Here is a 13,814-nt window from a genome sequence, read left to right on the forward strand (position 1 = left end):
TCAATGAGTTAATTGTCTTTTTACCCTTCACTTGTTAGTGAAGGGTAAAAATGATGACATTTATTTTTTCCTTGTTTCCATACAGCATGCACAGTCCATTGGATGTCATAAATATAAGTCACTCCAATTTTCTCAACCCATTAAAAAATCTTTTCATTTAAAAATAATTTAAAACATACCAGCTGCAAAATACAAATTGTACAATACCTTTTTCCCAGCTCCCCTGAGATTTGCCTATTGTTAACATTTTATCTTTCTTGCTTTAGCATTTGCCCCACCTCTCTCTATGGATGTATACATATCTATATTAGTCTCTCTATATTGGTATATTTTCTTCTTTGAATCTATTGAGCATAAGTTATATGCTCATGGCCTTATATTATCGTGGCCTTTTACTCCCAAATAATTCAGTGTGTATTTCCTAAGAATAGGGATATTCTCCTATATGACAGTATAGTTACTAACTCCATAAATTTAAATGGACCCCATTTTTATCTAGTCTATCATCTATCCATATATATATATATATAGATATATATATATATATCTGTATTCCAATTTGCCAATTGACCTAATAATGCCTTTTATAGCATTCATTTCCTCCTTGAGTTGAGATTGCAGTGTCAGGTCAGATATTGTATTGATTTTTAAAATGTATTTTTTAATTAAAATTTTATTTTTAATTGACATAATAATTATACATATTTATGGGATACAGAGTGATATTTCAATACATGTGCACAATGTGTAATGATCAAATCAGGGTATCTCAAACATTTCTCATTTCTTTGTGTGAGAACATTCAAAATCCTCTCTTCTAGCTATTTGAAAATATGCAATAAGTGATTGTTGGCTACAGTCACCCTACAGAGCTATGGAACCCTAGAACTTATTCCTCCCATCTAGCTGTGATTTTGTATTTGTTAAAACCAACCTCTCTGTATCCCCTTCTACCTGCTACATTATTTTACTCTCTACTTCTGTAAGCTCAACTTTTTTTTTTTTTTTTTTGAGACGGAGTCTCGCCCTGTCTCCCAGGCTGGAGTGCAGTGGTGCAATCTTGGTTCACTGCAACTCTGTCTCCCAGGTTCCAGTGATTCCCCTGCCTCAGCCTTCTGAGCAGTTGCGATTACAGGCACCTGCCACCACACCCAGCTAATTTTTGTATTTTTAGTAGAGATGGAATTTCACCATGTTGGCCAGGCTGGTCTCAAACTCTTGGCCTCAGGTGATCCACCCGCCTTGGCCTCCCAAAGTGCTGGGATTACAGGCGTGAGCCACCGCGCCCATCCTGTAAGCTCAACTTTTTTAGTTCCCACATATAAGTGAGAATGTGCAGCATTTATGTTTCTGTGCCTGACTTATTTCACTTAACATAATGTCCTGTAGGCCAGGGGTCCCCGACCCCTGGGCTGTAGATTGGTATGGGGCCATGGCCTGTTAGGAACTGGGAGCACAGCAGGAGGTGAGTGGCAGGTGAGCATTACCCCGGAGCTTCATCTGCTGTCAGATGTGCAGAAGCATTAGATTCTCATAGGAGCACAAACCCTATTATGAACTGTGCATACGAGGGATCTAGGTTGCACGCTCCTTATGAGAATCTAAGTACTGCCTGATGGCCTGAGATGGAACAGTTTCATCCCAAAACCATCCTCCCACCCCCTTCCAACCATGGAAAAATTATCTTCCACTATACCAGTGCCTGGTGCCAAAAAGGTTGGGGACCACTGCTCTAGCTCATCCATGTTGCCATGAATGACAGGATTTCATTCGTTTTTTATGGCTGAATAGTATTTTGTTGTTTAAGAGATTGTATTCTGTGTTTTGTCTCTTTAATTTCTCGCATTAGTCAGAGTTTTCCAGATGATAGGATGGAGATATGAGATAGAGAGATAGAGAGAAAGAGATTTATCTTAAGGAATTGAGGACTAAACTCTGATTTTTTTATCTTGCCCAAATTCCAACCTAAGGGGTCTAGGGAGTTATGCCCTACAAACCATAAATTCTTACCAGATGGGTTTTATTTGACCCTGTATATTGTGACTTACTTTTCAATCTGACTCTGGCTTAACAAGGAAGAAAATCACAATGTTTTGGCTGGGCGTGGTGGCTCACGCTTGTAATCCCAGCACTTTCGGAGGCTGAGGCAGGCGGACCACAAGGTCAGGAGATCGAGACCATCCTGGCTAACACAGTAAATCCCCATCTCTAGTAAAAATACAAAAAATTAGCCGGGCATGGTGGCGGACGCCTGTAGTCCCAGCTACTCAGGAGGCTGAGGCAGGAGAATGGCGTGAACCTGGGAGGCAAAGGTTGCAGTGAGCCGAGATGGTGCCACCGCACTCCAGCCTGGGGGACAGAACGAGACTCTCTCTCAAAAAAAAAAAAAAAAAAAAAGAAAAAAAATTACAATGTTTTATCACAAAATATATTGCCTTGCCATACTTTGAAATTGCCCTACAAAATCTTTTGTGGAAAAAAATCCACATTCTATAGAGAATCGCTTCCTCACTTCCCCCCTCCACCTCCCCTCACCAACCCCCCCACCCCGCTGCCTTTTTTTTTTTTTCCCCTTCCTTTCCAGATCCAGGAGATAATCAACTAAGAGCCAGGTACCCTTTTAGGTCTGATAAGAAACATTTTACAATCTGCTCTCTCTCTGAAGTCTGCTATCTGAGAGATTTCTCTTCACAATAAAACTTGGTCTCCACAATCCTTTGTGTTAACCCAAACATTCCTTTCCATTGATCCCAGGTCTTCAGATAAACTCTACCAATTGTAAACCAGAAAATATTTAAATTTACCTGTAGCTTGGAAGTCCCTGCCTCCCGCCCCGTGGGGACTTCCAATAACCAGTGTATTTCTTAAATGTATTTGATTGATGTTTCATGCCTTCCTAAAATACACAAAACCAAGCTGCACCCTGACCGCCTTGGGCACATGTTCTCAGGACCTCCTGAGGGCTGTGTCACGGGCCATGGTCACTCATATTTGGCTCAGAATAAATCTCTTAAAATATTTTACAGAGTTTGGCTCTTTTCGTCAACAATAATTTGGTGCCCAAACACGTGAGGCCTCAGAGAAGACTCAGGACCCAAAAGGAGTTGCCTAAAACCAGAGCTAAGGTACCAGCAGGGGCCCATTGAAGCTTGGAGCTTCTCCTCTGGTGGAACTGGTAAGTCCTCCTGAGCCCCAGACCTCCCTTTGGCTGATGGTCCTTGATTTATTCTGAGCTGGTTTTCTCCTAAGAAGTTGTTGTTTAAGGATCCTAATTCTAGTTGGGAGATGCATTCTAAGAGGAATTCTCAATTGCTTTTTCTCCTAAAATCTGTCTAAATTCGGTTTATCTGTGCACATTTATGTGAGAAACTGAACTGTTGTTTGCATAGATAAATAAGAGACTGAGTTTTTCAGCTCCTAGGAGAAAGGGCACTTGCTCCTCCCAGCCAAAGGCACCCCCGGGTGACTGGGGCCTCGTGGGAGTGTCTGGGGGTTAACCCCCCACAATGTGCAACAGCTCTGCAGGGAAATTTCCAACAAAAATTAATTTAACAAATGGCTCATCCAGGAAATGCATATAAGGGTAATCACCCAGCTTTTTTTTTTTTTTTTTTTTTTTTTTGAGACAGAGTCTTGCTCTGTCACCCAGGCTGGAGTGCAGTGGTGCGATCTTGGCTCACTGAAACCTCCACCTCCCAGTTTCAAATGATTCCCCTGCCTCAGCCTCTGGAGTAGCTGGGATTACAGGCACCTGCCATTTTGATCCAGCAATCCCACTACTAGGTATCTACCCAAAGGAAAAGAAATAATCACATCAAAAGATACCTGCACTTGTATGTTTATTACAACATTATTCATGATGGCAAAGGTATGGAATCAACTGAGTGTCCATCAACAGATGATTGGATAAATAAATTATGGTCTATATAAACAATGGAATACGATCCCTCCACAAAAAGAATGAAATCTTTTTCATGCAGCAACATGGATAGAACTGGAGGCCATTATCTTAAGTGAAGCAAGTCAGACACAGAAAGATAAGTACCATATATTCTCACTTATTTTATTTATTTATTTATTTTGAGATGGAGTCTCACTCTGTTGCCCAGGCTGGAGTGCAGTGGGGCAATCTTGGCTCGCTGAAACCTCAACCTTCCGGGTTCAAGAGATTCTCCTGCCTCAGCCTCCTGAGTAGCTGGGATTACAGGTGTCCACTACCATGCTCAGCTACTTTTTGTATTTTTAGTAGAGATGGGGTTTCACCATGTTGGCCAGGCTGGTTTTGAACTCCAGACCTCAAGGGATCTGTCCACCTTGGCCTCCCAAAGTGCTGGGATTACAGGCATGAGCCACTGCGCTGCCCAATTTATCACTTTTAGAGAGGCAATGTGATAATTTTGGAACCATCACGGACATTCGTAGTAGGTGGGGGAAGAACCCTCTCCTGCCCTGCTCAGGCCTGTCTAATTACCTGTTGCGTGTGTGTGTGTGTGTGTGTGTGCGTGTGTGTGTGTGTGTGTGTGTGTGTGTGGTTGGGGATGTGTTTGCTATTGTGGGGGAAATATAATTAAAAACAAAATCTTCTCTCAACGTAGAAAACCTCTCCACAAAGGTAGAAGAGAAAGAAAACAATTGCCATTGAATAAGCATTGAACCAGAATGTGAGGCACATCACAGGCAATTCACAAAGAGTTTGCAAAGACAGAAAGAAATCCTGCTTGTTTATAACCTGAAGAAGATAAAACCCATTACAGATATGCTCTCAAGACAAACAATAACTGGTTCTCAAATAGGAGAACTTAGAAGTACCATTTGACATACACATAGTTCATCCTAGATTCACCTGATAATTGGAGTGGCCATCTGTGTTTGCTAGTTGGCTTTAACCAAAGGAAAAACAAAATTCTCATATCCTTGTGACAGGAGGGGGCTTTGTAACTTGGAGCAAGGAACTTGCCAAAGTTAGAGACCTACCCACTCATATAAATTCAGAGATAGGAGCACTATCTTTATGGATGCTTACATTTCAAAGAGATGGCTCCTAGGTATTTGAGAAAGATATTCCTGGGTTGTAAAACTGGCTAGAGGCCTATTTACATTTTAAAAAGATTTACATACATTTTAAAGAGACAGAGAAAGAGAAGGGCGGGGAGGGGGGGAGGGTGTTGGGTAAGTCTCTTTCCTTATTTGTAATGGAGAGAGTTAAGTCTCATATTTAATTTCTATCTGCCCTCAGACTATCTGATTGTTGGCTCTGAGCAGATGTTTGGGTGTGTTTCAAACTATCCCTATTACATATATATGCCTTTATTCTAATTTTAAAAAGTTAATTTTGTTTTTCTTTCTTCAGTTTCTTGAATTAGTTTCTTATTTTTATCTTCCATTTATGTGTTTGTGTTTTGCTTTAATTACACAAATAGTGCACAATATATTTTACTCTAATTCTGTGAATTTTAAAAACAATTGTGCACATTGATAAGAATTACGAAAATAAAAAATTTCTGACAACACCAATTGCTGATGAGGTGGTAGAACAACTGGAAATTGCAGTCACTCTAGAAAATGGTTTGTCAGTTTATTTGAAGGGTAAACATACATGTACCTCAGGACCTAGCAATCCTAAACCTGGTATTTACCCTAGTGAAACAAAAACTTATGGTCACACAGACATCTGTAAAAACTGCTCATATCAACTTTATTTTTATTTATTTATTTGTTTTTGAGACAGAGTCTCTCTCTATTGCCTAGGCTGGAGTGCAGTGGTGTAATCTTGGCTCACTGCAACCTCCACCTCCCGGGTTCAAGTGATTCTCCTGTCTCAGCCTCCCGAGTAGCTGGGATTACAGGTGCCTGCCACCATGCCCAGGTAATTTTTGTATTTTTAGTAGAGTCAGGGTTTCACTATGTTGGCCAGGCTGGTCCCGAACTCTTGACCTCAAGTGATACGCCCACCTAGGCCTCCCAAAGTGTTGGGATTAGAGGCGTGAGCCACCATGCCTGGCCATCATAGAAACTTTATTTGTGATAGCCAAAAGCTGGAAACAACCCAAATGCCCTTCAATGAATGAATGGATAAACAAATGTACCACATCCATAGAATACAATCATACTCAGCAGTAAAAAGGAATGAGTTATTGATACTGGTAGAAACTTGGATGAATCTCAAAGACATGCTGTTATTAGGTCGTTCTCACATTGTTATAGAGATATACCTGGGACTGGGTCATTTGTTAAAAAAAAAAGAGGTTTAATTGGCTCACTGTTCAGCAGGCTGTATAGGAAGCATGATGCTGGCATCTGCTCGGCTTCTGGGGAGGCTTCAGGAAACTTAGAATCATGGCAGAAGGCTAAGGGTGAGCAGGCACATGGCATACCCAGAGCAGGAGCAAGAGAGTGGGGAGGTGCTCCACGCTTAAACCAGATCTCTGCAGAACTCACTCACTATCCTTAGGACAGTACCAAAGGGATGATATTGAACCATTCATGAGAAATCTGTCCCCATGATCCAACGCCTCTCACTAGGCTCTACCTCCAACATTGGGGATTACAATTCAACATGAGATTTAGGTGGGGACACAGGTACATACCATATCACATGCTGAGAGAAGCTGGTCTCAAAATGTTAAATACTAGATGATTCCATTTATGTCACATTCTTGGAAAAGGCAAAATTATAGTGATGGAAAATAGATCAGTGGTTGCCAGGGATTATGGTGGGGTGAAGGTTTGACTACAGAGGGGTTAGCATCAGGGAACTTTATCTTAGGGTGATGAAACTGTTGTGTGTCCCATTTGTGGTGGTGGTTACATGAATCCAAATATTTATTAAAATCTATAGAACTATATACCAAAAAAAGATCACATTTACTCTATAATTAAATTGCAAAAAACAATTTATTACACTGTACTTGTTCTTCAGCTTTCTTTTAAAATTTCAATGATAGGTTCAACAGCTCTTTTTATATCTAAAAATATAAATGTCCATTATTCTTTTCTATTGCTCCATAACTTCACATATATGGATGTAGTGTGGTTCAGTTAAATATCCCTCTGTCAAATAAACTGCATGTACTTTATTTTTCTAATTTTTCCTTTTTTTTTTTTGAGATGGAGTCTTGCTCTGTTACCCAGGCTGGAGTGCAATGGCATAATCTCGTCTCACTGCAACCTCTGCCTCCCAGGTTCAAGCGATTCTCCTCCTTCAGCCTTCTGAGTAGCTAGGATTACAGGCACGTGCCACCACTTCTGGCTAATTTTTGTATTTTTAGTAGAGGCGGGGTTTCACCGTGTTGGCCAGGCTGGTCTTGAACTCCTGACCTCAGGTAATCCACCCGCCTTGACTTCCCAAAGTGCTGGGATTACAGGCGTGAGCCACCACACCTGGCCCATTTTTTCTTTTAAAAAACACAATAAAAATAATTTTTTTTTTTTTTTGAGATGACATCTCACTCTTGTCCCCCAGGCTGGAGCGTCGTGGCACCATCTCAGCTCATTGCAACCTCCACCTCCCGGGTTCAAGCAATTCTCCTGCCTCAGCCCCATGAGTAGCTGGGATTACAGGCGCCTACCACCACTCCAGGCTAGTTTTGGTATTTTTAGTAGAGATGGGGTTTCACCATGTTGGCCAGGCTGGTCTCGAACTCCTGACCTCAGGTGATCCACCCACCTCGGCCTCCCAAATTGCTGGGATTGCAGGCATGAGCCACCACACCCGGCCAAAATTGGAAATAATTATTTCTGATTATGCCTCTTTGTGCACATGGATTAATTTTTTTTTTTTTTTTTTTTTGAGATGGGGTCTTGCTCTGTCATCCAGGCTGGAGTGCAGTGGCCCGATCTCAGCTCACTACAACCTCTGCCTCCCAGGTTCAAGCGATTCTCCTGCTTCAGCCTCCTGAGTAGCTGGGCTTATAGGCGTGCGCTACCATGCCCAGCTATTTTTTGTATTTTTAGTAGAGGCGGGGTTTCGCCATGTTGGCCAGGATGGTCTCGATCTCTTGACCTTGTCCACCTCAGCCTCCCAAAGTGCTGAGATTACAGGCGTGAGCCACTGCCCTCTGCCAAGGACTAATATATTTTAAAGATAAATAACTAAATGCTTCACAAGTGTATTGCCAGCGCCACATTAATAATTAAAAAAATTTGTCAATGTAATAAATGAAAATTATAAAAATTTCAAAAATATGGAGGCATTGATCAATAAAAACAAAACTTATTTCTTTGAAAAGATCAGTAAAATAGATGAATCTTAGGTAAGGCTGCTGAGCAAGTTCAAGTCTATTAGCTTTTTGAGTTTGATTAACTAAATTTAACTTTGAGTTTAATTAGCTTTTAATTTAAAAATGTAAATTTTTTCTAGTACTTGTTTACTTGTTTTCTAGTAAATGCCTTTAAATCTTTCATCTAATTTCCACTTTAACCATTTTCATGAAGATTTTATATGTAGAGCTCTCATTTTGATTCATTTCCAAAATTTTGTAGTTTTTATGTTTTTTTAACCCACAATTATTTAGAAGGTTAAAAAAACCCCACCTCATATACACATACTTTTTTGGAAGTTCTAATGTTGTTATATTATGGTTAGTTTATATGAGTGGATTGATTTCTTTTGGAATATTTGAAATATACATGTATTATAATAATCAATTTTTAGCCATTTTTTAGCTGTTCTTTAAAATTGTATGTATCTATTTTGTTAGTTAATAGTTCTACATGTGTATTAAATCAAGATTTTAGAAATACCTTTTTAATCCTTTAAAATAAGTATGCTTGTGCATTTTTTGTTTACGTTGAGGACTCCTGAGGCCTATGGCCTATTAAAGATTTCCGTCTTAATTATAGATTTATTCATTTCTTCTTATCTTTTCAGCAGTTTTACATTTTACGTGTTTTGTATTTTTGAAAACTTACTAATTTTAGCTCTTCTTAATTCTAGGTTTTATCATTGGAAAAACCCAGTGTTATCTCAGTCTTCCTTCCTTCCTTCCTTTCTTTATTTCTTCTTTCTTTCTTTTTCTTTTCTTTTCTTTTTTTTTTTTTTACCAGAACTATGGAGATTGGGGCCAAAGAGATGGGTCACTGTTTTGAGCAAGCCTGGATCTGGACTTGGGACTAACTTTGGCCAATAGAGTATATCAGAAGAGATTCCTGTTCTGAACCTAGGCTTGGGCCTCAAGAGGCCGTGCATACTCATGCTCTCTCAGAACTCTGCTCTCTTGCCAGGAAAATAAGCTTCAGCTAGCCTTTTGGAACAGAGACAGACTATTCCAGTGGAGTCCACCCTAGACCTGCCAGCTCCCATTAATCCTCACATGCGTGAGCCCAAAAGTGAAGAGAAGAACCTCTCAGCTGAGCCCAGCATCAATTTGTGACTCATAGAATTATGACATACATAAATGATTTTGCTTTAAGCTACTAAATTTTGGTGTGGTTTGTTACATGGCAGGAACTAACTGATGTACATGAATTCTTCAGCGTTTCTGACATATTGTTTTATTTCTCTAAACAGAATTTGTGTGTGTGTGTGCATGGTTTGCTATTTTGATTTCATCTCAGTTCTTCATTAATTATTTCCATTTATAAAAAGATGCATTTAATCCAGGGTTTAAAAAATCGTAAATACCAGTTAGGCTGCATCCTAAAGATTTTTCTTTATTTCCATGCAGTGTTATCATTATTTATATAAAGGGTATTTTCAGCTTATTACTTGATATGATTTTGCTGTGTCACCACTGAAATCTCATCTTGAATTGTAGTTCCCATAATCCCCATGTTTTGTGGGAGGGACCAGGTGGAGATAATTGAATCATGGAGCGGTTTCCCCATCCTGTTCTCGTGATAGTGTGTGAGTTCTCACAAGATCTGATGGTTTTATAGGGGGCTTTTCCCCCTTTTGTGCTGCATTTTTCCTTGCTGCCACCATGTGAAGAAGGATGTGTTTGCTTCCCCTTCCACCATATTGTAAGTTTCCTGAGGCCTCTACAGCCCTGCAGAACTGTGAGACAATTAAACCTCTTTCCTTTATAAAGTACCCAATTTCAGGTATGTCTTTATATAGTGTGAGAATGGACTAATACATACTATTGAACAATTTAAATGTGTGTAAAAGTCAAGCAATAATGTAATGAGCCCCCATGTATTCATCATCCAAATTCAACATTAACTCATGGCCAATCTTGTTTCTTATATAACCCAATTTACTTTCCCCTTCTTGGATTTCCCCTCCTTTGAAGCAAATCCCTGATATTATAAGATTTCTCTTGTATATATTTTAATAGGTATCTCTCGGTGACCCTTTTGAAAAATATACCCTTAAGGAACCTGTATACTCTTTTGGTGGGAATGTAGATTAGTGGAGCCATTATGGAAAGCAGTATGAAGGTTCCTAAATAAGTTAAAAATAGAACTACCATATGACCCAGAAATTCCTCTTCTGGGTATATACCTAGAGGAAATGAAATCATCACCTCATAAAATATCTGTACTCCTATGTTCATTGTAGCATTATTCACAATAGCCGAGGTGTGGAAACAACTGAAGTATTCATGGAAGGAAACAACTGAAGTATTCATTGAAGGATAAATGGGCAAAGAAACTATGGTATATATACAATGGAATATTTTTCAGCCTTAAAAAAGAAGGAGATTCTGCCATATGGGGCAATGTGAGTGAATCTGGAGGACATTGTACTAAGTGAAATAAACCAGACACAGAAAGAGAAATTCTGCATGATCTCACTTATATGCCGAATTTAAAAACTAGAAAAAACAAAGTTGAATGCAGAGATAGAGAATAAAGTGGTTATTACTGGGGTGTGGTGGAGGGGTAGGAAATGGGGAAATGTAGGTCAAAGGACACAAAGTTGCAGATATGTAAGAGAAACAAGTCTAGAGGTCTAATGTACAATAGTTAATAATATCGTATTGTATTCAGGATTTTTGGTAAGAGTAGATTTTAGGTGCTCTTGCCACACATACACAAAAATTGTAGCTGTGAGATGATGGATATGTTAATTTGCATAACCATAGAAATTATTTCTCTCTCTCTATATATATCTATATATACACATCATGTTGTACACCTTAAATATATACAGTTAAAAAACACATTCTTAAGCTGGGCATGGTGGCTCATGCCTATAATCCTAGCACTTTGGGAGGCCGAGGCAGGTGGATCAATTGAGGCCAGAAGTTCTAGACCAGCCTGGCCAACATGGCAAAAGCCCATCTCTACTAATAAAAAAATACAAAAATCAGCCAGGTATGGTGGTGCATGCCTGTAATCCCAGCTGCTCGAGAGGCTGAGGCGTGAGAATTGCTTGAACCCGAGAGGCAGAGGTTGCAGTGAGCCGAGACCGTGCCACTGCAGTCTGGCCTGGGCAACAGAATGAGACTCTGTCTCAAAAAACAAACAAACAAAAAACACATCCTTAAAACCATTATCATACCTGATAAATTATTAATATTTCATTCTTATTATATTTTATAATATGACTTCATATTATAAAATATGAAGTCAGCATTCATTTTCTCAAATGTATATTTTTTCAAATTTTTAGAATCAGCATTCAAATATGATCCATACATTGTAATTGGTAGATGTGTCTTCTGAGTTTCTTAATTTTTGTTACCCCTCTGTTTTTTCATTTTTGTGTGTGTGTTTTTTCATTTCATCTTATTTGACAAAACATGATCATTTGTGCAGCAGAGTTTCTCACATTCCCAAAATTTTGGAGATGTCTTTTAATGTTTTTCAATGAAAACTGAACGAGTACTTTTATTTAAATGTCACCTCATAAAGGCAGTCAACACAGGTGACCTTTTCCTGGAACAATTCTATCCTCATAGACAGTAAAGCCTTCTCTTCATCTCAAACACTTCCTCAGATTGACTCACATCTATTTCCCTAAAAGTTATTTATTGCCCATTGAAAGCCAAGAAACATTCAGAAACCATTTTATGAGAAAAACCAAGTTAAAATACGTGAAAAATCATGTTGCTTTCTCCTAGGCTGCCTTTTTTTCAAGAGTTTGTCTCTTGGAGCTTGAATTTAATGACTGGCGGCCTGTCAGTGGGACAAGCAGAGGTATAGCCACATATATACACTGAGGCAAGTGTGAAGGCTTTAGGGGAAGGAACTTTCTAGAAATTCTATCCTTGATTCACACTTTTCTGATGATTTTTCAAAATATCACTGGCTCTGGAAACTAATTTTTCCTCGTGTTATTTTGTACTTTTAGGCCAAGCAGGGTGAAGGATAATGTTGCATTTCAGAATTTGCTGATTGAATCCCCATGGTGGTATTTCATGATCTTCCTTTGTCCTTGGTATATCCTAGAGCTTAGGAGTTAGAGTGGGAGCCTTGATTAGATTTGGGTTTGATTTTTTTTTCTTTTTTGGCAAAACAGCTTTGAAGGTGATATTGTATACTTCTATCAGGAGGCACAAATGTCTAATTGTTCCTTTTGTTGTGATTTTCTCAGCTATTAATGATCATTGTCTAGATCCGTAAATTCACCTGAGATTACAAAATGGCGATTTGTCTCAATGCTATTATTCCTTCATTTATTAGCTGGAAATATTTCTAAAGAGTAAAATTCCTTATCAATAATTTGGTTCTTCTGAGGTGCAGTTTTTACAGAAAAGCCAGGATAAATTCTTCACTTTTCTTTCTTTTTTTTTTTTTTTTGAGACAAGAGTCTCACTTTGTCACCCAGACTGGAGTACAGTGGTGTGATCTCGGCTCACTGCAACCTCCACCTCCGGGTTCAAGTGATTCTCTATCTCAGCCTCCTGAGTAGTAGCTGGAACTACAGACGCCCGCTACCATGCTTAGCTAATTTTTGTATTTTTAGTAGAGATGGGGTTTTGCTATATTGGCCAGGCTGGTCTCAAACTCCTGACCTCAGGTGATCCGCCTGCCTTGGCATCCCAAACTTCTGAGACTGCGGGTGTGAGCCACTGTGCCAGGCCAAATTCTTTACCTTTCTTTATCAGTTTTGGATGTGTTTGATATGTTTCAATTAATTGTAGTTATTTTATTTTTATGTTTCCAGCTTTATTGAGGTATAATTGACAAATAATAATTGTACATATTTAAGATGTACAATGTGATGTTTTGATAGACGTATACATTGTGACATGATTACCACTATCAAGCTAATTAACATATTCATCATCTCTCATAGTCACCATTTTTTTTGTGTGGTAAAAATATTTAAGATCTACTCTTAGCAAATTTCAAGTATACAACACAGTATTATTAACTGTAGTCACCATGCTATGTATTAAACTCCTGAACTTATTCACCCTGCATAACGGAAACTTTGTACCCTTTGACTAGTACTTCTTCATTTCCCTCAACTCCCTTGGTAACCACCGTCCTACTCTCTGTGTCCATGAGTTTGACATTTTAAGATTCCACACATAGGTGAGATCATTCAATATTTGCCTGCCTGTGTCTGGTTTATTTCACTTAGCATAATGTCCTCCAGGTTCATCCATGTTGTCACAAATGGCAGGATTTCTTTCTTTTTAAAGGCTGAATAATATTTCATTGTGTATATCACATTTTCTTTATATATTTATCCATCCATAGACACCTAGGTTGATTACATATCTTGGTTACTGTGAATAATGCATGCAATTATTTTTTATCAAGGTTCACATTTTTCCATCTTTGCCAAGAGAAAGCCTCTTCAAGTTGACTTCTTTGTTTTTTTGACATGACTTCAGTAGTCTTTGTCAAGTTGCTTTTTTCCAATATGGTAAAATCTTCCAGGTACATTTGTATAGTTGCTTCAAGCTCAGAAACAG

General features: G+C 38.9%; 1 protein-coding gene across 8 annotated transcripts in view; it reads left to right on the top strand.

The window, feature by feature from the left end:
• The window catches only part of C21H20orf96 (chromosome 21 C20orf96 homolog), a 68,694-nt gene extending 59,278 nt beyond the window's left edge, over positions 1–9,416 (top strand). For 3 of the 8 annotated variants that reach the window (XM_063659106.1, XM_063659107.1, XM_054466841.2), the window contains one exon: positions 9,204–9,300. In XM_063659106.1, coding sequence (XP_063515176.1) covers positions 9,204–9,285 — 82 coding nt within the window. In that variant the 3' untranslated portion in view covers positions 9,286–9,300. Of the gene's footprint in view, positions 1–3,026; positions 3,176–3,980; positions 4,889–8,935 lie in introns of those variants that run through there. The other 5 variants (XR_010125155.1, XR_008496070.1, XM_054466846.2 and 2 more) reach the window with 5 other exon arrangements.
• Positions 9,417–13,814: the final 4,398 nt, after the last annotated feature.

The sequence above is a fragment of the Pongo pygmaeus genome, chromosome 21, assembly GCF_028885625.2.
Source record: "Pongo pygmaeus isolate AG05252 chromosome 21, NHGRI_mPonPyg2-v2.0_pri, whole genome shotgun sequence".
Lineage (NCBI taxonomy): Eukaryota > Metazoa > Chordata > Mammalia > Primates > Hominidae > Pongo > Pongo pygmaeus.